We start from the raw sequence: 27,275 nt of genomic DNA on the forward strand, positions 1-27,275 counted from the left end.
CAATACCTTGGTTAGTACATCGGCAAGTTGATCTTCAGATTGAACATGAGGGACTTCAATGATTTTTGCTTCTAATTTTTTTTAATAAAGTGTCTATCAATTTCAATATGTTTAATTCTACCATGTTGGATTGGGTTGTGGGTTGCCTTATTGTCACAGTATAATTTCATATGTTTAATTCTATCATGTTAGATTTGGTTGTGGGCTACCTTATTGTCACAGTATAATTTCATAGGACTTGTCTGCTCAATATATAATTCTTGTATCAGATTTTTTATCCATAATAATTCACATATTGCCTTGGTCATTCCCTTGTATTTGGCTTCAACTGACGATCTAGTCATCACCTCTTGTTTCTTACTTCTTCTAGTGACCAAATTTCCACTTACAAATGTAAAGTATCCAGATGTAGACCGTCGATCATCTATTGACCCAGCTAGGGTGGCATCGAGCCGAGCCGAGCCCGAACCTGCTTATGTTCAAGTCGAGCTTGATTTAAATATTTTGAGCTGAGCCTCGAGCCGAGCCTTGTCTCGAGCCTAAATTTGTTATCGAGCTCGAGCCCAACGAGTTCGAGCTGAGCTTCGAGCCGAGCTCGAGCCTCAACATACATTTAAAACTTTTCAAAAAATATATATCGAATAAAATGTATATAAAATTATGCATACATTTTACATAAAATTGGGAATGACCTCTACATAAAATTGGACATAACTTATATATATATAATATGTGTATAAGATTGAGCATAATCTATATATATAATACTTATATAAAATTCGGCATGACCTCTACTTAAAATTGGGCATAATCAATATACATAATACCTGCATAAACACTCTATAAAATTGTCTATACATTCCATAAACACTTCATGAAATTGTTTATACACTCCATAAAATAATCTAAACACTCCATACACTGCATAACATTATAAATAAACTTCATACAATAATCAAACACAACAAAATTAAATAAAATATCACTATCAATTTACAATCACCCAAATAAAAACTATAAATTCTTTAAATAAAATCCTATTACTATTACAGACTTACTAGAAAATTACAAGAAATATTTTAAATTTTTCTTAGGAAAGTTAAATGGACCACTTATTGCCTTTTCTAAGGAAATAAATAAAAATTAATAATTAATCTAATATATTATTATACTTATCGATAAATTTTTAATCACATAAAATGTCAAACACAAAATTGCTATGAAAATTGCCTCATGCTCAAAGTATTATATCATCAACTGTCAAATGCTTATTCAAAATTTTTCTATATGGTTTTCTAACCCATCTTGGCAAGAAAATATTACTTGGAAAATTATATGATTTTTTAAAAAGAATTTATAATTAGAAAAATATTTTGAAAAAATATGAGGCACTAATGGTCCCTATATTTCTATTAAAATGTCTTTTCAATATTTATTTAAAAAACCACTAATAGTCTCTAAAAACGTATTTCTACTAAAATATCTTTCCAATTTATTTAAGAGCCATGAGGAAGGGGCAAAGAGTTTTTTTTCTTTTTTTATGATCTCGCACGTAGGGGTGGCTTTGAATAAATTATATATAAAATTATGCATACATTTTTAAAAAATATAATGATAGGGGAGGTTCAGGATTGAATTTCAATAATGGATTAAAATGCACTAATATTAATATTTTTTACTCCAATTGTTGTCTAGCTTATTTTGTAATTTTTGAATCTGTTATGGCCTCCTTACTGCCCCTAGATAAAAATTTATATTCTAGGAAAAACTAAAAATATTTTTCCTATGATACAATAAAAATTACAGGAAATAAAATCTTATTACTATTAGTGACTTATTAGAAAATTACAGGAAATATTTTAAAATTTTCTTAGGAAAGTTAAATGGACCTTTTATTGACTCTTCTAGGGAAATAAATAAAAATTAATAATCAATCTAATATATTATTATAATTATCGATAAATTTTTAATTAAATAAAATATCAAACACAAAATTGCTTCATGCTAAAAGTATTACAACATCAACTGTTAAATACTTATTCAAAAAAATTTTGTACAGTTTTCTACTCCATTTTGGTACGAATAATCTTACTTAGAAAATTATATGATTTTTAATAAAAAATTTCAATTAGAAAAATGTTTAAAAAAACATGAGACACTAATAGTTTATAGAAATTATTCTTTAAAATTTATTTTTAATTTTTTCCAGAGGAAAAAGTTTTTTTATTTTTTTATTTTATGATCTCACACGTGTGAGATCATCTTCTCGCAAGGAAGGGGGAGATTATTTCTCCCTTGTTCTGGTTTTCCGTCAAGACGACGCGGAGGGAAGGGGGTTACGGCGCCGGGGAGGACCTATCGTCGGGGATGACGGCCACGACGGAGTCGGCGGCGACGGAAACTGAAGCGACGACGAGGAGAGGAAGAAATCGAATGGACGGCCACAGAGGCGGCCGACGAGCAGTTGCGACGGCGGTATAGACGCCGACGAACAGCTACGACGGCGGTAGAGGCGGTGACAACGACCGATGGGAGGGGGGAGGAAAAATTTTTCCCCCCCTCGCTCTCGCTCCCGCTCCCGCTCGCTCACTCGCGATCCGTTACCGATTCATACCGATCCGACTCATTTCGAGCCGGCTCGCGAGCCGACGAACCAAACCTAGCTTCCGTCGAGCCGACGAGCCGATTTCGGTGCTCGAGCTCGATAAATGACGAATCGAACCGAGCCGATACTGAGCCGGCTCGGTTCGAAGCCACCCCTAGACCCAGCCCAATCGGCATCGGTATAACCTTCAATTTTCAAGTCACCTCCCTTTTTAAATAAGATTCCTTTCTTTGGAGATGATTTCAAGTAGCGCAAGATACATTTGACGTCATTCATATGTTCTTCACTTGGAGAGTGCATAAATTGACTAACCACACGTAGTACATAAGCTAAGTCTGGTTTGGTATGTGCAAGATACATTAACCTCCCAACTAGTCTCTGATAACGCTCCTTGTTAGCAGAGACTTGATATGAATGTGTTCCTAGTTTCAAATTTTCTTCCACAAGAGTACTGACTGGACTACATGTTGTCATACTAGTTTCCTTCAATAAATCGAAAACATATTTTCGTTGAGATAGAAAAATTCCTTCCTTGGATCTTAACACTTCAATACCAAGAAAATATTTTAAGTAGCCAAGATCTTTCATTACAAATTCTCTAGCAAGATGATTTTGCAATGATTTCTTTTCGTCTAGATCATTCCCAGTTACTATCATATCATTAACATTATAAGAGTTGTGAGGGCCTCCTTATTATATTTCAAGAAGAGAGTATGATCTGAGTTGTTTTGCTTGTGTCCGATAGATTTCATAAAATTTGTGAACCTTCCAAATCGCTCCCTCGGGGACTGTTTCAAACCATATAGGGATTTCCTCAGTTTACATACTTGTCTGCATCTTTTGTTTTGTATAATACATCAAGGAGGTAATTCCATATGTACTTCTTCTTGGAGATCTCCGCGCAAAAATACATTTTTAACATCAAATTGATATAAGGGCCAGTCAAGATTTATAGCCAAAGATAGTAGAATCTGAAAAGTTTTGATTTTGGCCACTAGTGCAAATGTCTCCAAATAATCGATCCCGTAGGTTTGAGTATATCCTTTGGCGACAAGTCTTGCTTTGAACCTTTCAATGGTGTCATAGATTTATATTTAATGGTAAATACCCACCTGCATCCAACTGGTGTCTTTCCTACAAGTAGGTCAACCACTTCCCATGTTGAATTCTTTTGGAGGGACCTCATTTTTTCATTTATGGCTTCTTTCCACTTAGGATATTTTAAGGCTTCCTACACACTATTAGGAATAGATATAACAGATAATTGATTCACAAATACTTCATTTGCCTTTGACAATCTATGATAAGACACAAAATTATGCATGGGATACTGAGATTTAGACGTGAGAAGAGGTTCATAATTGACTCTAGGTTTTCCTTTTGTGGTTCGATGAAGTAGCACTCTTAGTTGAGTTTCAGAACTTACCTGAGGCTCAGACATGGACTCGGACTCAGAAGGCAATTGATTCATTGGTACATTATGAAGGGGTGAAGATGTTGGTTGAGACTCTGGTTGCATCACTTCTATCTGGTCTTGTCTGTCTCCATCTTGTGAATCATGTTCATTTGTATCATTTTGATGCTCACTGATGTAATCTGAATACTTACGACTTGTAGTATCCAAGATATCCAAAAGATGATTAAGGGTTTGCAATTCAATCTTGTTCTCCCCCTGAATTGAAGATTTGAGAGTAAAATAATATATGTGATCTTCATGAAATACCACATTACGAGTGACATACAATTTGAGAGAGGGAGAATGATAACATCGATAACCTTTCTGATGTTGAGCATAACCAACGAAGACACACTTGAGAGCTCGGGGTTCCAATTTATTTCTCAATGGCTTATGGAGATGAACCAAGGCTACACACCCAAAAACTTTAGGTGGCAGATTCGGCATTGCAGGTGAACTTATAGCTTCATGAAGAACACTCAAGGGAGTCCTAAATTGTAACGCATTCGATAATATTCAGTTATAATTTGTTGTAGTGATGGTTTCACCCCAATAATTAGCCGACATATGAGCTTCAAACAAGGAAGTACGAGCAACCTCAAGAAGTTGGCGGTTCTTTCGCTCTACGACCCCATTTTGCTAAGGGGTGTACGGACAAGTAGTTTGATGACTAATACCATGATCATCTAGATATTCTTTCAAACTTTGATTAACAAATTCTCCACCCTTGTCACTACGGATCGTTTGTATTGTAGAATGGTATAGAGTGGCTATCCTTTTGTGAAATTGTTTGAACAATGAACTAACTTCACTTTTTTATTTCATTAAGCAAATCCAAGTCATCCGGGTGTGATCATTAATAAAGTAAATAAATTACCGTTTATCACTCAGAGAGGCTATATTTACTGGACCCCATACATCAAAGTGGATAATCATAAAAGGTGTTCGACTTCTATTCATGCTTATTTGAAATGGAACGCGATGACTTTTAGCAAATTCATATTCCTCAAACTTAAAATCTAAAGTAAATAATCTAGCAAATAGTTTTGGAAACAATTTCTTTAAATAACCAAAAGATGAGTGACCCAACCTTTTATGCCATAACCAAATTTCATTTTCTACATATTTATTCACGGAGAATGCTTGAGCTAGCTGATGAGAACTCTCAGGCTTCAGATTAAGGTAATAAAGTTTCCCCCTTCTAGTACTAGAACCAATTGTCTTCCGAGTTCGAATGTCTTTAAACACACAATAATTAGGCAAAAAAATCACAACACAATGCAAAGTGCGAGTTATTTTAGCCACTGATAATAAATTATGATTGAGGGTTTGAATAACTAATATAGAATCAAGACTCAGATTTTCAGTGAGTGTATTGGAACCTTCTCCAATAATGTGAGAGGGAGTACCATTTGCTGTAGATACGATATGTTGTTCAGATGGTTTCATACTTTCAACATGATGATTGTCAAAGGTCATATGATCAATAACACCAGAATTAATTATCCATTTACTATTTCTAATAGGAGTGGAAGTATTAAGAACCTTACCGAATGTAGCGGAGGTGGAGGGTTCTGCTACTGCAACGGAAGCATGATTATTTGGTTTAGTATTCCGTTTACGAGGCGCTTTAGTAGGATCCCACCATTCTAAATACCCAATAAGTACATAACATCTTGACTTTGTATGTCGAGTCTCACCATAGTGAGTACAAATACGCTCTGGTTTTGATTCATTCGTCATGATGCAAGAAGATCGGTGATGATCACCCAAAAAATACTGGTCTGGCGGTTCGCTTTCTGTTGGCTAGGTTGACCCGGTTTGGGTCTCTGATTTCGGTCTGATCAAAGAACTGGTCTGGTTCGCTTCTAAATAATTTTTTTTTGTCCGGTCCGAGAACTTGTCCTGTCCGGTCTGCCAATGAGTTGACCCTGGTTGGGTATCAGTTTTTGGTCCGGTCCAACAAATGGTCCAGGTCTCTGTTTCTGGTTCAGTTCAAGAAGTTGTCTGATTTGGTGACCCGCCAGAAAAAATAAAATCGGGAGCTAAGTTAACAGAAGCCAAAAAAAAATTTCCGCACCTTTGTCTTCTTTGTCACAACGTTACGTTTCTTCCTCTTCGTTGGCGCCGATTGGGCTGGCTGTTTGTTCGAGACGGTGCATCTCTTCCTCTTCGCCGGCGCCAATTGGGCTGGCAGTTTGCTAGCGTCGTGGGTGACGTTGAGAAGGTCCATCTTTGTCGAGACGCACGCGGTGAGGTTCGCTTTCTGATGGAAGGCCGAGCGGTGGCTTAGTTGCGGTCATCGGTAGCTGGCAGAACTTCCAAACAGCGTTGTTACAGCTCTGGTTTCTCCAGTGATTGAGATTATGGGACAAAGCTTTTGACTCTGTTCTTCGGTGACAAGAGACTACGGGATAGAGCGAAACAGAGCTTTCGCTCTGTTCTTCGACGACGAGAAGGAGAAGAGAAGGATTCTCCTGCTCTGATACCAAGTCGAAAATAATACTTCAATTTCAATCATGTTTTCTTATTCACATCATCGGCTTAAATAGCCGTTTTACAGAATATACATGGAAGAATTATGAGTGATTAACGGGATTACCCAATCACCGGATTTACAGAATATTTACATGATTTCTCCTTAAGAGAAGAAATATCAGAGTAAATTTTAACACTTTAAGGCTCCCCCATGGTTTTTCAATGGGGCATCTGAATCCAGGTTCACGGGAGGATCCTATTCTGGTATCCTACGAATCTTTCAAACAAATGGTAGGAGAGCCCTTCGCTACCATCTGTGAACTACTAAGAAATTCAATCCTTTTTAATCACACAAAAAGGGAGAGATATGAGTAACCCGAAGAGCATCACTCTGAACTTATTCTCTAATGAAGTGGTAATCCAAAGTTACATGTTTCATGAGCGAGTGAAAGACTGGATTGGAGCACAAATTCATCGCATCGATATTTTCACAATAAAACACCTATTGTGGCGGAAGAACACCAAGTTCTGTGTAAGAAGAGTATATCCAACGGATCTCAGTAGCAGTGGTTGCAACAGGTCGATATTCCACCTCAATAGAAGATTGAGCCATAGTTGATATTTCCCCTCCAAGAGATAAGATTGCAACCTAGGTAAATAAGATAGAAACCAATGGAAGTGAAATCATCATTGTTTCCTGCCCAATCAGTATCAGAGAATGCATGGAGACTTAAAAAAAATTATTGATGTATTATGATACCATGATCCAAAGTCCCACAAAGATTGCTCAACAACTGTTGACAACATCCTAGTGGCCAGTAGTAGGTCAATGCATAAATTGGGATAACTTATTCACCACATAAACAATGTCAAGACGAGTAAGTGACAAATATTCCGGACTACCAACTACAATATGATATTCAAATACATCAAAGAGTGTCGTGCCAAAAGAGGTGTAAATACATGTTTTGCATTTGTTATGTGTGTGCGAGCAAGTAGATTAAAGATACATAGGGCTTGAGACAGAAGTAAACCTTGAGAATGAAAAACAACTTCAATTTTGAGAAAGTAAGTCAAGGAGCCAAGATCCTTAAGTGAAAATCTCCGAGCAAGGTGGATGAACATTGTCATAGCTTGACCATTATTTTTTTAATAATAATGTCATCCACATAGACTAAAATATATAACACAACAATACCTTCGTGAGAGATAAATAGAGAGGAGTCTACATGAGAGATGGTAAAGTCAGAGGTGATGAGATATTGGAGCAACTCATGGTACCCAGCATGAGGAGCTTGCTAGAGATCGTAGATGGCCTTGCGAAATTTGCAAATATGTTGGGAATGATCATGATCAATGAAGCCCAATGGTTGTGCCATAAAGACATCATCAAATAGAGTACCTTAGAGAAAAGCATTATTGACATCAAGTTGTCAAAGCGACCAACCACAACTTACTGCAAGGTTAAGAACAATGTGAATAGTTGTAGGGTTGACAACAAGACTAAAGGATTCATGATAATCAACCCTAGGGGGCTGGTGAAACCCTTTGGAAACTAAACGAGCCTTGTATTTGTCAATAGAGCCCCCAAAGAGATATTTAGTACGAAAAATCCATTAACCAGATTCTGCATGGTATCTGAGGGAACAAGTTCTCATGTCCCATTTTGAACAAGAGCATCGTACTCATCGGACATAGTCTGACACCATTTTGGATCGGTGAGAGCTTGAGTCACGGTTGTTGGATCACGATTATCTCTATCATGTTGTAGATTAAGTTACAATAGTTGTTGTAATCTTATGAATATTGCATACCTGTTCAATGAAAATCATCAAGAAATTATTCATTCATTCCTCTTCTTCTTCTATATGGTATTAGAGCTCTTCATCGGCAATCCCACTTCCCTTAGCTGAAGACCCGATCAAGGCTCTCTCATGCCCGTCGCTGCAGCCTGTCTCTATTCCTGTTCACTCACCTTGGGAAGAATTGCATCTATGATTTTTTTTCGTTGTCCTACTCGGCCCGCAACCCAGAACCCCTTCTTCCTCTTCTACTTCGATCTTCCCTAAGCCATCACCACCGACGCTCTTGTCGTCGCCACCTATAATTGTCTAGCCACTGCCACCGAGAGCCATCAACAGAGCTATGTTGTTGCCACCATCAACAGAGTCGTGTCGCCATCGCCCCACTGCCACCGAGGTACTCTCTGAAAGCCACTGTCGACAGAGTTGCACCACCTCGGGCCGTCCCACCGCTACGGCTATCCCTGTCGGTGCCAGAGTTTTCTCTTCTCTCTTCTTCTTCCTGTTTTTCATATGACCTTTAGTTTAATTCGACGTTTTGATTAAAGAGAGTTCAGGAAGAAAAAGATTGTTGCACAAGTGACTCTCACACGTGCGACAATAAAAAAAATCTAGAAACCCCGATTGATTTTGTATTGATGGCTTCTAAAGAGACTCAAACCATTATTCCCAATTAAACCTCTTACGTGCTCAACATCTACAATTCTATCAGCTCTTATCTTTATCTCTATTACAATAGAGTTTACAATGCTTCAGAGTTAGAGTTTGAGACGATCTCAAATTCTAATAGCTGTTATCTTTATCTCTATCACCATCTTCCTATATATCATTTCAAACTATGACCGTAATAGTAATAAAGACTCTTTGAGCTCTCTCAGTCAACATAGACATGAAGACATGGCAGCAAACTCTACTCTTCGAGATTACCTGATGCGTTACTTCTCTCTTCTATCTCTGCCCTCTTTCATACTAAACTCTTAAATCCTAAAGCCTAAATCCCTTCCCCTTTCACACAAACTAGCAAGATCCACTTGATGTTGAACCCTGCATCTTCTATTCTATAAACATTCCAATATAAAACAGTCAGCTTTCACAAGATACATGAACTTGATTTTCCATGCTCCACTATTCTATATCAGGCTTACCAAGGACTAATGGATGCCTTGAAATCATTTAAAGAAGTGCTGAAACTTAGAGCAGAAGAGAGGGGAGCGTTACCAACACATTCACTGTATTTGATCCATTAATGAACTCGCAAACATAATATAAATACACTCTGCACGAAGAGTACTGTACATGCAAGTAATAAATAGTAACTGATATTCCTATATTTTCTCATAACAAAATTCATATCTGAAGAGAGAAGGAAATCCCAATCGCCAGGGTAACTTTGTAGATTCTTGGATCCTCACAGTCACCTGTAGAACAGTCCCTTCGAAGATTGAACTCATATTTCATCCAGCGTTGAAAGACGGCGGCTCTAACCCATTATAAATGGTGACAAATTCGTCTTTCTCTTATAAAGCTTATACAGACGCGAGCTCATTCTAATCCTTTTTTTTTTTTGGTTTACCAGTACCTGTTCAGAGTGATGCAACTGCTTCAAGAAGAAAGCCAGAGAATGATCTCCCCGACGGCTAACTTGAAGATTTCTTCCACCGATGCTGCCTCGAGCAAGTGATCAGAAACTCCGTTTGCCTGCTCAAAATTGAAGATCGAATTTGAGTATGATCTAAAGGGTTAATGAAATGTTTTTACCACTCTTTATTATTTCATATATTCCTGCACTTTGAAGCAGATAATTTGGACCAACTATGTCGCTCATCCTACCTTGGCAATTAAATTTATGGAAGCCAGATACTGCAGCGTTTTTTCTTAATAAACTCACTTGAGGGAAGAATTGATGGGAGAACCCATCGCACTTACACGAGCATGGATCATATACATGCATCTGAAATAGTCCGACGAGATGTGAGCAGTTATCACTTGCAGCCTATGCTTCTCCAGAATGTAGAAGATGGTGACCAAAAGCCCCGGTTTCCTGGAAGCACAGACACTGATATGTGCATCATCTCCAGTTACACTCAAGATCACATTAGGAGAAGACCACGTCTGGAAGCAATGGGGAAGGCGAGGAATGGAGACGGCGGGGGCTGAGTTCACCATGGCCCAGTTCTTGGACGATCCTTTATCCGCTAGATATGATTCCCTTGACTCGTAAGGGGCGGTTTGTGGGATCACCATTGCAGGCTCGAAGTCCATAGTTGCCCCTTGAATCATCTCGAGCCTTTGTTTTTGCAGTTTCTGAAGGGAATGTTGAAGAGTTTTGATGTAGTTCACTGCTTCGTCAACAATGGTCGACTTGTCAGCCTGCAAAATTATCCAGAAAATATGAATTGAAACACAGAACATCTGGCGTTGGAAACCATGTAGAGTGGAATGCTGGATTTTATTTTATATAAGAGTAGTGCCGAAGTTCTAAGTGCTAATCAAACGATAAGTTCGCAGCGTGGATTCCGAATTAATTCATATTATTTCCAAGTTCCAACTCCTAACTGATTGGTGACAGTTTTTCGATAGAAGCAGTACCCAGTAAATCCCCTTCCAAAACTTCCATCTTCAATAAACGCAAGTTCTCGAGAAGCAAACATGGTTGCTCAGATTGAGAAGTTTTCGCTTGGAAACTAAATATAGAAATTGAGCAAGTCATTAATCATTCATTAAGTAAAAGGAATCTATTGACAATGATCCTCTGCATGGTTCTCGTAAAAAACGAGTTAAATAAAAGTTAAGAACGCCTGTGTTTTAGTCAGAAATAAGGCGAACAGATATCTGTTTCCGCTACCCAAAAGAATGAGCAGAAAGAAGAAGAAGATGAAGAAGAAGAAGAGGAGAAAGGATATAAAAACGTGCATCATTTGAAAAGCCTTTTAGAATTAGATTGAAGATCGAGAGTTCTACATATTTTGGAGAACACAAAATTAAGTAAATTAAACTTCATCACTTTCATGAGAAAATAATTAAAAAGAAAAACTGATCAAACTTAGTTCAGGAGAAAAAGGGAGAAAGAGAAAGGTATGTACATGAGTTCTCTCCCATCGATGTGATATGATGGTATTTATGACTAACCTTGGCAGGCAGCTGAGGGAGCAGGGCATGAAGGCTAGAGAACATGTTTCTCATCTTCTTCCTTCTCTCTCTTTCCGTCCATATATGCATCTCATGATCAGATTCAGTACTCCCTTTGTTCTCCGTGTTCAACTCATCGGCCTTCCCATTCTTGGGCATCCCATTCAGCGACCGCTTGGGAGCGGCCGGGGTGGTCTCCACGGGGCTGCCGGACCTTGAACCAGGCGGTACTTTTTTGGTAAATTTCTGGTCACTGCCTCCAGGGGAGTTGTCGGAATTAGAAAACGCCCAGGAGGCCGTTTCCCAGGGTGGGTTGCTGCCATGGCGAAGGACACCTTGTTCAGACATGGCTATGGCGGGCGGTGGCATGGAGCGAAGAGAGGCGAGAGAGAGAGAGAGAGAGAGAGAGAAAGAGGCTTCGGGGAGACGTTTAAAAAGGTGGCGAAATTTAGGTGTGGAGACGATTCGCCTGCGGGAAAAGACCCAAAATACAATCATAAGCCAATGCCGTTATTGGCGTCGAAACAAAAACGGATACCAACGCGCGTACTACATAGATTTGTGGGACCTAGGACCCACCAAAGCCCAACGCCGTAACTTTCTTCTCCTTGTTCCCCTATTTACGTTACGTGCCACTCACTGTTGCTGGCTTGCTTCAATGGCGGGCTTCCGGCCTTGGATGTTTTCTTCTTTGGGGTGTGTGTGAAGAAGATAAAGCAATTTCAATTTTTTTTTTCTTATGAATATGAAATCGAATATCAAATTAAAAAGTTCGAAGGAATTATATGAAAGTGAAACATCAAGAAAATTCAAGATCATATGTCTGGTTCTTATTTCTGCTACTTAAAGACATGAATTCAAAAACGGTTGCGATCTGGTTGGGAAGAAAATATAAAAAAAAATGGCAAGGGTGGAGTGGAGTGGATGGGTTTGGCAAAACGGAAGTAATGGGGAGAAAAGAAAGAGAGTTTGGGAAGGAGAGAAGGGAATATGATTTGGCCGTTATTTTATCAAGAAATCTGGCACTCAAACTGCAGCAGTGGCCGTCTTGTCCATGCAATTTCTGTTCATCGATATGATAGCCTCCTCCAAACGACAATTCCACTATTTTTTAAATTATTCGTTTTCAGTTTCGGTTTCGGTTTTGGATTCTTAGAGCAGAGAAGGAGAAGCTTTTCTGCTTTATTTCTGCTTTCCCCCTTCCCCCCTCAGTCGTCATTCCCACGCCATACCCGACTCTCCCAGCTGCCAAAAGGCCTCCCTTCCTAATCATCATCGCAAGGCCCCACGGCCGCTTTCAATCCCTCTTCTCTTTCCGTTTCACCCACCTGTGTGTTGTTACTGTTAGGGGTGATGATGAGTGTAACTCTCCTCTCTGTAATAATTTTCTCTCTGCAGATTCCTTTTTCATGGCAGACTCACTCTCTGTTATTATGGTTTTCATCTCTCCAACTTGAAGCCTACTACCTTTCGTAAATCGCTTGGTTCTTACAGGTTTGGTGTTCTTGTCCAAAGAGGCTCCAGATCGAAATGGAAGTTAGAATTAAAGATGCAGAGATTGCCCAAAGTGGAAGTCAATGTTCGTATAAAGCTTCGGTCCTGACAACTCACGTGCGGTTTGATTTTTTGAAATGTGAAGCGATACCCAATAATCCCACATGGACAAAGATAATAATATAATTGTCCTTTATATTGTAGCTCTCCGTGGATGACGTCGCCGAGTTCAGTCACTTGAACTTATAACCCAAGTGGGGGCTATGAGGTGGTGCGGATGGTTGGTTGGGCGGACAGGGTTTGGGTTGGCTTGAACAATGCGACTCGCCCATTCCAAGCCGCGCAGTTAAACCGTGTTTCCCTGACTAAAGTTTGGGTGACTCTGTTATTAGATCGGAGGGCACAGCGTGAGGCTGGTTTCACAGAGCAGCGATAACCTCCATCTGTCGGCAGTGGAAGGATAACGAGTTGATGCGAGTCGGTCCATAATCGCCTTGTTCATCCGACTCACCCAGACCGCCACCTTTTTTGCATAAGTCTCAGTTAAAGCCAAAAGAAACGTGACAGTTGTGTAACATCGGTTATGTTTCGGTTTGGGGTAATGCGATCTTCTGCCATCAAACGATTCAAATTTGAAACCAATACTTTTTCTCGCATAAATAAATCTGGTTTTGAGTGGAATCCGTTCGACCGGTTCGTGACGCTGAGAAAAGCAATAGGTTTCACTAGAACCTGGCTCGAAAACCCCACGTTGGGTTTGGGGTTTCACTAGAACCTGGCTCGAAAACCCCACGTTGGGTTTGGGGTTTCACCCTGGTAGGGATGAGGCAGAAAAAAAAAAACCATTTGATTTGGGGTTGGAGACTGGTTTTCCCCAAACCCTACCCATGGGGTTGGGACGATATTGGATGGGGTTGATTTACGAGGATGGAGCAGAGATGGGTTGGTTTAAGTAAGGTTTATGGAGACAGGGTAGGCATGGGTCAGGTTTATGGGGACGGACGGGTTGCGAGGATGCTGGTCGGGTTTGACATTTCAGAGTTAGAGTCAGATTTTGGAAAACCCAACCCCGATCCGACCTATACCAACCCTTAAAGAAGAAATCGGGATGAAGGGAGTTAAACTTGTGATGAGCTAACAAGGTTTGACACTAAGCAAAATACAAAGCCCTATATCACACTGAAAAAACTACAAAAAGGACATCTCTTACCATATTTAGGGTTGTTTAAATGTTCCCACCAATTATAAGGTGCCACTAGGGCACATATGTTACACATTTTAGTTGGTTACATCAATACAACTCAACCAACTCCATGTCAATGTAATTCTTCCAGCATATCACATGGCTCGGCTCTTGCATGTCTTCCTTGTATACTTCAATATGCCTCATCTTCCTTGGCTTAGCTTGTGCACGTCTCACCAGCAAAATTATATTTATCTTTACATACCCACTCATAATCAACAATAATGGACTAAGTAGGTTGAGGTACAATGTCCCAAGTCTTTAAAATGGATAGATTAGGGTATGTAGATGTTAAGAGTAAATATGGAATGACTCTCATAATAAAAAGTCTTACACTAAGCAAAGTAAAACAAGTAAAGTTATAGTGGGATTCTGAACTAGTTCAATAGGATGAGAAGACAAATAGGGAATTTCAAGGGGTTAAAGAGGGTGTACTTGGCTCGGCTTTATTGGGGACATGTGCACTAGTAGTAGCTAGGGACTATGAGAAAGGAGTTGCATATGGAAATGGGTAGGTGTGTCTTTGGTTTGTGAACCGGGAAATGAATTGTTAAGCAAACTCGTTGTGGGTAGTGCCAGAATAGAGACATGCTAAATCAGTTATGAAGGTGCACATGAACTGGGCAAGGTGTCCTACAAACTATCTAAGGAGATTATACAAAAATTCATCAAATGTAACATGCCAAGATATAAATAATTTACAAAACTATGGATTAAAACATTTGTACCCTTTCTCGTAAAGAGGAATCAATGTGTGAAAGGCAATACAAATGAAACTTCATAAACGATGATAATTGGGCATTTTGTTTTGTACAAGCCCTCAAAGGGCAACTTGTTGCCCAAAGTGGGTGTGGGAAATCCATTTGTGTTGAGTATGATAATTGGGCATATGTTTTTGTACAAGCCCTCAAAGGACAACTTTGTGAAATGCTATAGACTATAAGAATCTATGCAACCAAGTAAAGAACATCATAAATAATATTTTTTTCTTAATAACACTATTTTGCTCACGAGTATAAGCACATAATGTTTGATAGAAAATTCCATTGCCAACCAAGTAAGTGTTAAATTGATTAGAACATATTCAACACAAGCATCACTTTGTTTAATGAAAATTATATTGCAAAATTTTTTTAGAAATATCACACAAAATTGTTGGGAAAAATTGAATACCTTAGACTTGTGATGCATGAAATACATTCATGAATAACATGTAAAGTTATCCATAAAAATGTATTTAACCAAATGAGGTAGTGGGCGATGATCTACAAACATTTGTGTGAATAAACATTTGTGTGAATGAGCTCTAAAGGGCGTGCAACAATCATATTGATAATAGAAAATTGAAACTTAGAATGTTAACCAAGTTAAAGCGAATGATATAGAGAAGGAACCTTGTCTTTATTCATAATAATCAAATTTTTTTGAGAAAGCAAATGCATAGTTTAAACTTAGCAATGTCCTAATCTATGATGCCACACTTCAAGACTTGCATTATGACTCGTATAAAGGAAAATCAACATAGAAAGGAAAATAATGTTGGATGCAACATACTAGTAGGTTGGGATACACACTTCTTAAACTTCTAGTTCCTTCTACATGGCAACGTTGCCTAATTTTATGGCCCCAGCTAGTATGTCGTTGGGTAACACACCCTTCAAGAAAACATGAGAGGATGTAAGAAATTGTTGAGTTCGGTGATTAGATGGCCATGTTTAACATTTGTGCAATGCCCCCAGGAGATGAACTTTCACATGTATGCTTGTAATGGTTATAGTAAGTGACAATAGTATGGCTAGTGTACTCATAAATTTGGCATTGAACTCTAATGGAGGAATTGGTTTTGGCAATGAACCGTCTCACTCAGCCTCACGATCTGTTGCCATGACATTCCCTACTTTCTCTATTTTGGTGCCTCTTGTAGCGGTAGGTTAAGCCAATGACACGTTGGAAGTCAGGTGATATGTAGGCGAACATGGCATAGGCGACACAACTGACACAAACGTCATAGGTGAATTCATATGCTACATAGACAAAAAGGGGTGCACCAATAATGTCACCAAAATGGAGTTTCCAAAGACGTATGATAGCCCCAAGTCATTAAAATGCCTTACTTCTTGTTACAATTGAGTATACATCATTTATCCCATTAATTAAGTACATAACGTTTTCTTTATTGGAAAAAAAATTCACCATGACAACTAGTTTGTCACACAATTGTGTCACATTAGTAAAACATTTCTTGACACTTTTGATTCCTTATTTCTTTGTCTGGAGGGTTTTTTTTTTAAATTTGAATAATTTCAGATTAGTCTTTGGAAATTGTGGCTTTAATCCATTATTAAATTTGAAACTCAACAACATCTCGGTCCTCATACTGTGGATTGACTTTGGTCATTGGAATGGGTGTCCCCTTCTCACTGTGACTGAATAAGTGACCATTTTGTGTGGAACAACCCCTATATCATGGATGTGGTGCATGAGCTTGTAACTCCTAAGTTGGTACTAAAATAAGGTCTACAATATTCATGTTTGTTATGGTGTTGTTGGAGGTACTCAAAGAAGGGTTGCAGTGTTCATGTTTGGTATGGTGTTGTTCGATGCCATGAGATGAAATAGTGTATGATTTATAGATCCCTTTGAATTCAATAATGAACTTTAAACAAGAAGGGGAATAAAATTAAACAAATCAAATGTAACGTCCAATCCTAAATTGAATAGAAACCTCCAAGAGATGTGAACAAAGTGTTGAAGTAACTCTGATCAAATTTCACATTGAATGACTAAGTTTAGCCTCCACTAATGACCGAAAGTTTTGGTCACACTTAGGGTTTTTGTCCAAGAAACATCTTCATTATGCCTTGTCTCAAATGGCAACTTGGATAGTTGATATTGTTAGGGTTCAAGAAAATGTACCCTACCAAATTAAAACCAAACAACCTTCGTTGTTGATCGTCAAGGCCATTTGTGATCCTCTCCTTCTTTCTAGATAAAAATAAAACTACTTCCACAAGAATATCTTATTATTGATGAAATGCTCCATTTTTCAATAGAGGTTTTAACGAGAAAAAGAGAATATATTCGCTATTTTTTTCTCCTTAGTCATTTTAGTAATGAAACATTATTTTGTCACTATAGCATGCTTAGTGACCAAAACGTTCATAACTTGGAAGAGGCAAGCACTTTATGTTAGGTATAAGTGAGCTTGTGACTTGAACCCACTTCAATGTGAATGAGTGACTCATTGGTAAAGCAAGAACCAACTTGTATTGGAAACTTTTGTGTAATTAGAACAATTACAAAATTATGAGATTGTGCCTAATGACTTTATTTGTTAACCTCTGTAATAGAGGAAGTGACTTCATTCGCAACCTGTAAAAAGATAATAAAAATATGTTAGCAAGAGTTGTATCCTGATAAATCAGAGGATTCAGATTTATAGTCTGAGAGAAATCAGAGGAAGATTTCCTCTGATTTATCGTCTGAAAATTATAAGAAAGAATCTTGTAATCTATGGATTCTCTTTTGTTGTATAAATATGTAAATCGAAGAGTGTATTCATTGAATTGAATATACAAAGAGTTTTTATTTACATGGTATCAGAGTTGGATTAACCAGTTCGACGACTACTGTCGGAGGAAAATTCCCATTCAGTGACGATGCAAGGAACTAGGAGGCGAGCGGTTTAAAACCCTCGTCTTCTTACGATGACTGCGGGAGAAGAATTCCCGTTCGGCAATGACACAGGGAACTGGGAGACGAGTGAACTGAAATCCACGTCTTCCTGCACCACAGTTGTAGAAGGCGAAGCAGTCTGAAATCTTTTTCGGCAAACCCACGTGCAGTGCCACTACTGGTGCTTCTATAGACCAAGCGAGAAACCTCAATCCGAGAGGTTTGATCTTTGCTAGTGCTCCGTTCCGGTCTTCCGTGAGGCTCACTCTCTGTCGGTGCTTCGATCCACTCTTCCGAGAGGCTCGCTCTGCCGCCGGTGGTCTTTAGCGACGAACGGTCCATCAAGACCTCCTGTCCTGACATTGAGGCCTCATCGAAGCCTCCTCCATTTTCGAGACCTTTGTTCCACACTGTTCAAAATCCAATGTCGCGGGGACGATGGCCGCGTGATTTAATTTCCTAACTTAGGAAACAACTGTGGCCATGACTAGACTGGACCCAATCGGACTTGCCTCAGATTAAGACTCTACTCAAATAGGACTCGTGTCTTTGTCCATGGCCGATGCAGACTTCTAGTCTAATGAATCTCCATCCTTCTCTACTCTAGTAGAGTTGACCACGAGAATGACTGAAGCTTTGAGCAAAGCTTCAGCTCTAACCCAGACCATCGATATTGCTACACTAATTAAAATCAAGTTGGATGGCACCAACTATGCACTATGGTCCCAGGTTGTTGAGATGTATATCTTAGGCAAAGACAAACTGGGGTATTTGAATAGCAATTTCCCTCGACCTCCTCAGACGGATCCTACGTTTCGACGATGGCGCACAGACAATGCTATTGTTAAATGATGGTTGATTAACTCTTTGGATTCTTCCCTCATCAGCAATTTCATTCGATTTTTGACAACCAAGATGGTTTGGGATGCTATTACTACTACATATTTTGATGGCAATGACACCTCTCAAGTGTATGATCTCCAAAGACATGTGACACATCTCAAATAATTTGGTGGTTCTCTTGAAAGTTTCTACAATAATCTCCAGGGCCTCTTGCGTGAAATAGACTTTCGTCGACCAATCTAATGGATCACTTGAACGGTACAAGGCAAGGCTAGTAGCAAAATGATACACACAAACATATGGCGTAGATAATCAAGAGACATTCTCACTAGTGGCCAAATTAAGTACGGTGAGGGTGTTGTTATCTCTTGCAGCTACCCTTGATTGGCCATTACACCAACTTGATGCTAAAATACTTTTCTCCGTAGAGATCTTAAAGAAGAAATCTACATAGATGTTCATTTGGGATATATGGCAAATTTGAAACCAAGAGTGTTGTGCAAGCTACAACGAACGTTGTATGGCTTGAAGCAATCTCCTATAGCTAGTTTGGGTGATTGAGTTTGACAATGAGGAAATATGGTTTTTGACAAAATAAATTCAGATCATTCGCTATTCTTAAAGCATCAACGGGGTAAGATAACAACTTTAATAGTTTATGTAGACGATAAGATCGTTATAGAAGATGACACAGAAAAAATAACAAGACTTCAAGAGCAACTGGCAACAAAAATTGAGATGAAAAATCTAGGAGGACTCAAATATTTTATGTAAATTGAAGTTACTAGATCTAAGCAAGGGATATTCCATTCACAACGAAAATATATCCTAGATTTATTATCTGAAGTTGGACAACTGGAGTGTAAGTCTGTAGATACCCCATTAATCCAAAATCATAAGCTAGGAGAATACCCAAACCAAGTGTCAACAGATAAAGGAAGGTACCAGACATTAGTTGGGAGACTTATGTATCTCTCCCATACACCACGTGACATCGCCTATGCAATAAGTGTAGTAAGCCAATTCATGCACTGTCCAAGTGAAGATCATATGAATTTGTGAATCAAAGTCTTCAGTACTTAAAGTCCTCCCCTACAAAAGGACTTACGTTCTCAAGAAATAACCACCCAAGGGTTGAAGGTTATACAAATACTGATTAGGCAGGGAATATTTCAGATAGAAGATCTACCTCAGGCTATTTTATTTTTGTTGGAGGGAACCTAGTTAGATGGAGAAGTAAGAAGCAAAAGGTGGTAGCATTATCAAGTGTTAAAGCCGATTTTCATGGGATGATTAAGGGTCTTTGTGAGCTTCTCAGACTTCGAAGACTATTAACCGAAATCGGCTTTGCCCCAAGCCATGAAATGAATTTATTCTATAATAACAAGGCAACTATTGCTATTTTGCATAATCAGGTTCAGCATTACCGGACTAAACACGTGGAAGTAGATCAACACTTTATCAAGCAAAACCTTGAGGCTCAGATAATTCAATTGTCATTTGTTAAATATGAAGACCAATTGGCAGACATACTTACAAAAGCAGTATACAAGAAGAATTTTTACAACTCACTTGGCAAGTTGGATATCGGAGATCTATATACACCAACTTGAGGGGGACTAATAGCAAGAGTTGTATTCCGATTTATCCTCTCCTGGTAAATCAGAGGATTTTGATTTATCGTTCGAGAGATTATAGGAAATAATCCTATAATCGATGGATTCTCTTTTGTTGTTATAAATATGTAAATCAAAGAGTGTATCAATTGAATTGAATATATGAAGAGTTTTTTCTTTATAGATTACATGTAAGCCTTATCATCTTATGAAAAGATAAGAAAACTACAAGTAGTAGCTAGAACTATACTATTATTTTTGAATAATTATGATTTGTGAAATTCATTTTTCTCATTTCCTGGCTTTCTATGTGTAGCATATTAGTTGAACCAGTTGACCTACTTTGCCTTAAGTTCCTTTAATGCACTTATCTTTCTATGGTCTTCTTAAATGAGAAAATTATGATATGAATAGCCTGGTTGGATCGAGTACAATCTAGTATTTTTTAAAAAGAAAAACAGTACAAACTGTACCTAGTACCAACTCCCTTTTTTATATCCAATTCAGTCAAACCTACGGCTATTGCTCGTTGCTTCGTTTGGAATTCTTTTCCAACTCGTCCTGGTCGTTAGAGAACCGAGCAAGACCGAGACGCGTCGCCATTCAAAAGAGCAACCCGCACGTGTACTTTCACCCGCGCATTCGCTTCCCCTGTCGCCACCTCCGCATCCCCTCGTGCCAACCCTGCTTTTTTTAAGCAGTTGCCGTGGCGTTACAGTCTCTTTCAAGAGACTCCTTCTCTCTTCCTTCTCTCCTTCCCCCCGTCCTCTGCAAAACCTAAAAATTAAGAAAAAGTTTATAAAATAAAATAAAAAATATCGACTCTCTACGTCCGTCTACCCCTTTGGATTCGCATTCTCTATCTTTTTTTCCTCTGTTTTATTTTATCTGGTTTCTGTTGATCGATAATGGCTACTCCTCCATCTCCTCCGCCTCAGCCGATCCAACAACAACAGCCGTCGCAGCAAGCGCAGTCTCAGCCGCAGGCGGGGTTTAACAATCCTTCTCTTTATGTTGGAGATCTCGACGCTTCGGTTACGGAGGCGCAGCTTTATGATCTCTTCAGCCAGGTTGCTCCCGTCGTTTCCATTAGGGTTTGCCGGGATCAGATCAGAAGAGTCTCTCTCGGATACGCTTATGTCAACTATAACAACCCGCAGGACGGTAAGACCGAGGAGACAAAACCTGCTTCTGTGTCTAATGTATGGAGTAACTGTTAGGGTTAGGGTTTTGGTGTTGCCTCTGCTCTGCATGTGCATTGTTTACTTTTCAGGTTTAAGTGTCGAGTTGGATGTTATAGATGTCTCGTTAAATTTTGACGCTAGGATTAATTTTTTTACATCTCTGTGTCACTGTGTTAACGATTCAGATGGTATTCGTGCGACTGTTTTAGCGATTTCTGTTTTTTAACGATCTATTATGCATTCACCAATTCCACTACCGGATTCTTTTGGTCCTCAATTGACAATGCAGTGTACCTATTCATGTTTGTCCTGTACGTTTGGTCATTATATCAGTAGTTTGTTTTTCTTTTCTAGTTGAATGTTTTCAGGCCTATATGGAGTTTTTCAGTGCAGTAGTAGTAAGAATACTGACATTTTCATTCATCTGTTTTGTTTTTCATTTAATTTGAAGGAATTATTTTTTCTTGTTGTCAGAGTATTGTCTTATTGTTGGCAGTTACTCCGGCAGTTGCTTACACGATGTGTACTCAGGAATATATTTGCAGCCTTAAGTGATAAATGTCTTTGTACTGTGCTAATTCCCTAGTTTCCACTAAGTCTCAAAAGTTTACCGTGTCTTCATAAACTTTCTCTTTGCATGCTTTGCTGATTGCTTAACAGGTAAATACTTGATGTACCTTTCTTTATTGGTTTTGAAATATACCATGTGATGAAACTTTTGGTCTCTCATGCTTATGTGTCAATAGTGCAATTTTTTTTGGTGACTGTGAATTAGAATTATCCTCTACTTCTGATGACTTGCTTGTTCAGTGTTTCCCTTTAAATCAGGAAATTCTACTCTCCTCATTAGGGATAGTAGGAAAGAGAGGTTTCTTTATCAATATCATTGATTATTTTACATGTCTGAACTGTTACTTGCAGCTGCTAATGCCATGGAGATTTTGAATTTTACTCCTCTTAATGGTAGACCAGTAAGGATCATGTTTTCTCATCGAGATCCTAGTATCAGAAAAAGTGGGTATGCTAATGTGTTTATCAAGAACCTGGACACATCCATAGATAACAAGGCCTTGCATGACACTTTTGCAGCCTTTGGCAGTGTTCTATCTTGCAAAGTGGCCACTGATAACAATGGCCAGTCAAAAGGTTATGGGTTTGTGCAGTTTGATCAGGAAGAGGCAGCACAACATGCCATTAAACAACTCAATGGCATGTTGATAAATGACAAACAAGTCTATGTTGGCCTTTTTGTTCGTCGCCAAGAACGAGAACGTGCAAATGGATCACCAAAGTTTACTAATCTATATGTGAAAAACCTATCCGAATCAACTACTGATGAGGACCTTAAGAAAATTTTTGCTAGTTATGGTCCCATTACAAGTGCAGTTGTTATGCGAGATGCTAATGGAAACTCGCGAGGCTTTGGATTTGTCAACTACCAGAACCCTGAAGATGCAGCTTCTGCAGTTGAGAATCTGAATGGAAACATTTTCAGTGATGATAAAGTTTGGTATGTCGGTAGGGCTCAGCGGAAATCAGAAAGAGAGGCAGAACTGAAAGTAAAATATGAGCAGGAAAGAAATGGCAGATTAGACAAATTACAAGGTGCTAATTTATATCTGAAAAATCTTGATGATTCTATTGATGATGAGAAACTCAAAGAGTTGTTTTCTGATTTTGGAAATATTACTTCCTGTAAGGTATGCAGTATGCTATCTCCGATTCTGAATGCTTTAAAAAACAAAAACCTTTTGGTGTGTATTAATTTAGTAATGGTCTTCTTCTTCTTGTCTTCCTTTTTTTTTCTGTTTTCTTTTCAGGTGATGCTTGATCCAAATGGACAGAGTAAAGGTTCTGGCTTTGTGGCGTTTTCTACTCCAGAGGAAGCTAGCAGAGCTGTAAGTGAAATTTGCTATCATTTGCATGTATCTTTTACTTGCTATTTTGTACCTATTCCTTTTGTTAACATATACCTCATGGATGTTGTCAGGTGAATGAAATGAACGGGAAAATGGTTGGTAGGAAACCTTTATATGTTGCTGTTGCACAACGGAAAGAAGAAAGAAAAGCAAGGCTGCAGGTATGTTATGTGGATCTCGGTCCCCTGCTAATATGAAATTTTCTTTTCTCATATAGTCAAGGTTTATAAATAAGTTGGAAGTTTCTAGAAAGTTAATGTGGCAGTAGTTGTTAGATTTTTTTTTTTTTTTAATTTGTTGAGATCCTACTAAATATAAATGCAATTTTATATTCCATGTCATATGTGCAATGGTGATTGTTACCATTGTGTGGCGTTTCTAATTGAGAAAAACTCATTATTCATGTTGGTATAATTTACATAATGGCTATAAAAGAAGAAACTTATGGGTCAATGCTATTGGCCTAAGCCATTGTAGAAAAGCGTTGGAGATTTATTTCTTGATATTTTTTCAGGCTTCAGTTGATATACTCCTGATTAGTAGAGTTCTCTTTGTAACTAGGGGTGGCACGGGTTGGATTGGTGACAGGTTTCCCAAAACTTGACACCGACTCTGAAACCCGAAGCCCAAAAAACCCTGAACAAACCAACTCTATTCACGGTCTGTTCCCCCTTTCTTCAACTTTGTCCCACCCCATCCCTGGCTCAACCTCGTCCCAACCCTCCTCCTCCCCCCAATACCGTCCTGATCCCGCATTATTGATCAATCCTAGCCCCATCCCCATCCAACCATAAGATAATGGCCCATTAAAAATTTTATAAACTTGTAAATATTATAATTTGTTTTTTTACAAGTCTCACTACACCATAAAAATACTATTACAAGTTTATACTCCTAAGAAACTTATAAAAATTATATGATTGTATCATAAAATATCTCAGTCATATATTTTTAAAAGGCACTACGGGTATAAAAACCCTGCGGGTCAGAGGTTTGGCACAGGTTGAGTTTGGGGAAAACCATCTGCAACCTGAAACCCGACGCCCTTTTTTTCCCTGCCCCCTTCCCGACCCGCTGGGTGAAATCTAAAACCCATCTCTGTGTTTTAGGGTCAGGTTGGGTTCCTTGCAAAACCATACCCGGTGCCCACCCCTATTTGTAACTTTTGTAGGAATAGAGTAGGGCTGCATTTGGCATGGCTCTTTGGAACCCATAAGCAGCCCTTTCAATCAAAGGGTTTCTTGTATTGCTCAAATGTGTGTTTGGCTAACTTCTTTTTTGAAAGAGCTTATCTTTCAAAGATGAAAAAGTCACCTCTTTGGTGAAGCTACAAGAAAAAAATTTAGAAATTTTTTTCTTTTGAAAATAAGAGAGAATAAATATTTGTTTTACAAATATGCCCATATGATTTTATCAAAATTCCATATTAATGGTAGATGTAATAGTAAACTCATCTTTTAACATGGGCCCATATAGTTTATGTGGGACCTTGTGAAACAAATCTTACCCAAAATGGGTTACCTAATGTAGTCTACACATATAAGGTGGGGCCCACTAATCCTTCAAATTGGTGGAACCATTATCTAGCCTTTAAATTGGTTAAGCCATCTGTTATTTGTCATAATAAAACTTTGGGTACAAATAAGGGCATTTTAGTAATTTACCTTTAAAAGTTATGTCGTATCGCCAAACAATACTTCCTTTTTTAAGCGAAGAATGCTTCAATAAAGTCATCTTTGAGCCTCCATAGAAGATGGGGTTCCAAAGGCAGTCTAGATGCTTTAATCAAGGTATCTTAAAAGTACTTACAATGTATTTTATTTTACACTGTGTAGGCTCATTTCGCTCAGATAAGAGCTCCAGCTGCAATGACTCCTGCTATGCCCTCAAGTTTGCCTGGATTCCATCCGGGTGCACCTAGGCTACCACCTCAGCAGTTGTATTTTGGTCAAGGGACACCTGGTCTCATTCCTCCTCAACCTGCTGGATATGGCTTCCAGCAGCAACTTCTACCAGGCATTCGACCTGGTGTACCCCCAAACTTTATAATGCCGTATCATCTCCAGAGGCAAGGACAAGCTGGACAGCGTATGGGTGTAAGACGTGGTGGAACCCCTCAGCAGATGCAGCAACAGCAGGTATATTAGCCCTTCTCTGTTCTCTTGTTAGATTTATCTTTTCCTTCTCAAGGTTGATGTTTATTTTTTGTTGTTTCCTTGAACTTGACCGGTATATAGTCTTTTCTTCCTCTGCAAATGTACTTTGTTGGATGGTTCTTATTTTCCTAGATGGACCAACAGGCTATCTTTGGTGTTATTGTGATATTATTTAATTTGCCATGGAGTAGGTCTTCTAATTATGGCAGATTGTGTCAAATTTCTTCTTCTGTGTTTTAAAGCTCAAAAAGAAACCTCTCTTAATAAAATTCAGCATCATTTCAAAAAAAAAAAAAGCTTAAAAATAAACTTTTTTACATCCTTCATAAAAAACAGAAGAAGCTTAAAACAACTTACCTTGGATGTTGGTTCAACTTCTCTTGGAATAAGCCATAGATGGTACTATTATCATGCGTGTTAAAATAGTTAAGAAATAAATTATTCTAGTTAGTTCCTCTTAACTTTCTCCTATTAATTGTCGATTAGGAGGTGTAATATCTCGTTTGCCTGTAAGATTGTGTTTTTTTTTTTTTTTTTTTTGCATAATCTTTATCGTTGCATTTATTGCAAACCATCTTTTTTTATGTTATCTTCTGATGAGAAGGATGTGGCTTTTGTCTGTACCTCCGAATTGTTAATGGTCATTTTTTTTTCTTTTATTCCTGCTCGATGGTCTTTTACAATTTCCAAATTATCAGTTGGTTCAGCGAAATGCAAATCAAGGTGGATTCAGATACATGCAAAATGCTCGTAACGGGGTTGATCCATCCATGGTGCCTCCTCAGGGTATGATGGGTCCCATGATGCCAATGCCCCTTGATGTTTCTGGAATGCCAGGAGCTCCAATGGACGCACCCAGGCCTGGGCCTATTCCAATAACAGCACTTGCCTCCGCTCTGGCTTCTGCAAGTCCTGACCATCAACGACTGGTATGTTTCTGCAAGGGTATGGTGGTTTTGTTTTTCTACATGATCTCAAGTTGTGTTTAACAGTGAGGCAATTTTCAGATGTTGGGAGAGCAACTGTTTCCTCTGGTGGAGCGTGTAGAGCAAGATCATGCTGGGAAAGTTACTGGAATGCTGTTGGAGATGGACCAAACGGAAGTTCTTCACCTAATAGAATCTCCTGATGCTCTGAAGAAGAAAGTTGCAGAAGCCATGGACGTTCTCCGGTTAGCTCAGGTCACAAGCACCGACTCTGCTGACCAGCTTGGTTCGTTGTCCCTGAACGACTGAGTGGTTTCTTGATACTTCCCTTAGACTGGATGCTGTTTTGGCCATATCGATGTGATAGGGAGCCCATTTTTTCATTCATTTAGCTGTTTGGGCTTGGTGGGTATTAGCTGGAAGAGTGGTGTGTGTCATTTGAGGGAGTCTTATTTTGTTGACTATTTTGCTTTTTCTTTAGATATTTGTTTTTTGGCGGTAGGTTATTTCGTATACCCAGCAGTTACGCTGCTGGAAATTTTTGGGCGTCGGCTTGTTGTGAGTATCTAGTAGAGATACCTTTTTGAAGGTGTTATTTGAACATTCAGGATTTAGATTATTATCTAGTGAGTCTAACGAATTATATTGGTTTTCTTTGCTCTTGTTTTGATGTTTGTCTGCCTCTCGTAAACCTCTCTGTTCTTTGTTCGTTCCAACGTTATGTCTTCGTGGTACTGTGGAAACCACAT

The 27,275-nt window shown here is 38.7% G+C and overlaps 2 protein-coding genes across 2 annotated transcripts; one reads left to right on the forward strand and one right to left on the reverse strand.

Annotated features, from left to right (window-relative positions):
• Positions 1-9,943: 9,943 nt before the first annotated feature.
• LOC137949348 (transcription factor bHLH95-like) lies at positions 9,944-11,818 on the reverse strand. Its single transcript, XM_068795422.1, has 3 exons — positions 11,471-11,818; positions 10,268-10,711; positions 9,944-10,039 (listed from the first exon to the last, which is right to left on the reverse strand). Exons 1-3 carry the CDS (start codon positions 11,816-11,818, stop codon positions 9,944-9,946), a joined length of 888 nt encoding a protein of 295 aa, XP_068651523.1.
• A 9,267-nt stretch (positions 11,819-21,085) lies between these two features.
• LOC137949709 (polyadenylate-binding protein 2) lies at positions 21,086-27,157 on the forward strand. Its single transcript, XM_068795861.1, has 7 exons — positions 21,086-21,505; positions 22,447-23,225; positions 23,346-23,423; positions 23,516-23,605; positions 25,280-25,582; positions 26,299-26,529; positions 26,608-27,157. The coding sequence occupies exons 1-7, from the start codon at positions 21,250-21,252 to the stop codon at positions 26,833-26,835; spliced, it is 1,965 nt and encodes a 654-aa protein (XP_068651962.1). The 5' UTR covers positions 21,086-21,249; the 3' UTR covers positions 26,836-27,157.
• Positions 27,158-27,275: the final 118 nt, after the last annotated feature.

Source organism: Aristolochia californica, unplaced genomic scaffold (assembly GCF_029961685.1).
Source record: "Aristolochia californica isolate CCGP_79_NKW_82.1479 unplaced genomic scaffold, dmAriCali1.0.hap1 SCAF_14, whole genome shotgun sequence".
In the NCBI taxonomy this organism is placed as follows: Eukaryota; Viridiplantae; Streptophyta; class Magnoliopsida; order Piperales; family Aristolochiaceae; genus Aristolochia; species Aristolochia californica.

What these genes read in the sequence shown, in the direction of transcription:
- LOC137949348 (XM_068795422.1), bottom strand. Translation starts at nt 11,818, where the DNA reads ATGTCTGAACAAGGTGTCCTTCGCCATGGCAGCAACCCACCCTGGGAA. An exon ending in TCCCTCAGCTGCCTGCCAAG is followed by an intron (nt 10,712 to 11,470) that starts GTTAGTCATAAA and finishes ATAATTTTGCAG; the next exon opens with GCTGACAAGTCGACCATTGT. An exon ending in TGTATATGATCCATGCTCGT is followed by an intron (nt 10,040 to 10,267) that starts GTAAGTGCGATG and finishes AATTTTGAGCAG; the next exon opens with GCAAACGGAGTTTCTGATCA.
- LOC137949709 (XM_068795861.1), top strand. Translation starts at nt 21,250, where the DNA reads ATGGCTACTCCTCCATCTCCTCCGCCTCAGCCGATCCAACAACAACAG. An exon ending in CTATAACAACCCGCAGGACG is followed by an intron (nt 21,506 to 22,446) that starts GTAAGACCGAGG and finishes TGTTACTTGCAG; the next exon opens with CTGCTAATGCCATGGAGATT. An exon ending in AGCAGATGCAGCAACAGCAG is followed by an intron (nt 25,583 to 26,298) that starts GTATATTAGCCC and finishes CCAAATTATCAG; the next exon opens with TTGGTTCAGCGAAATGCAAA.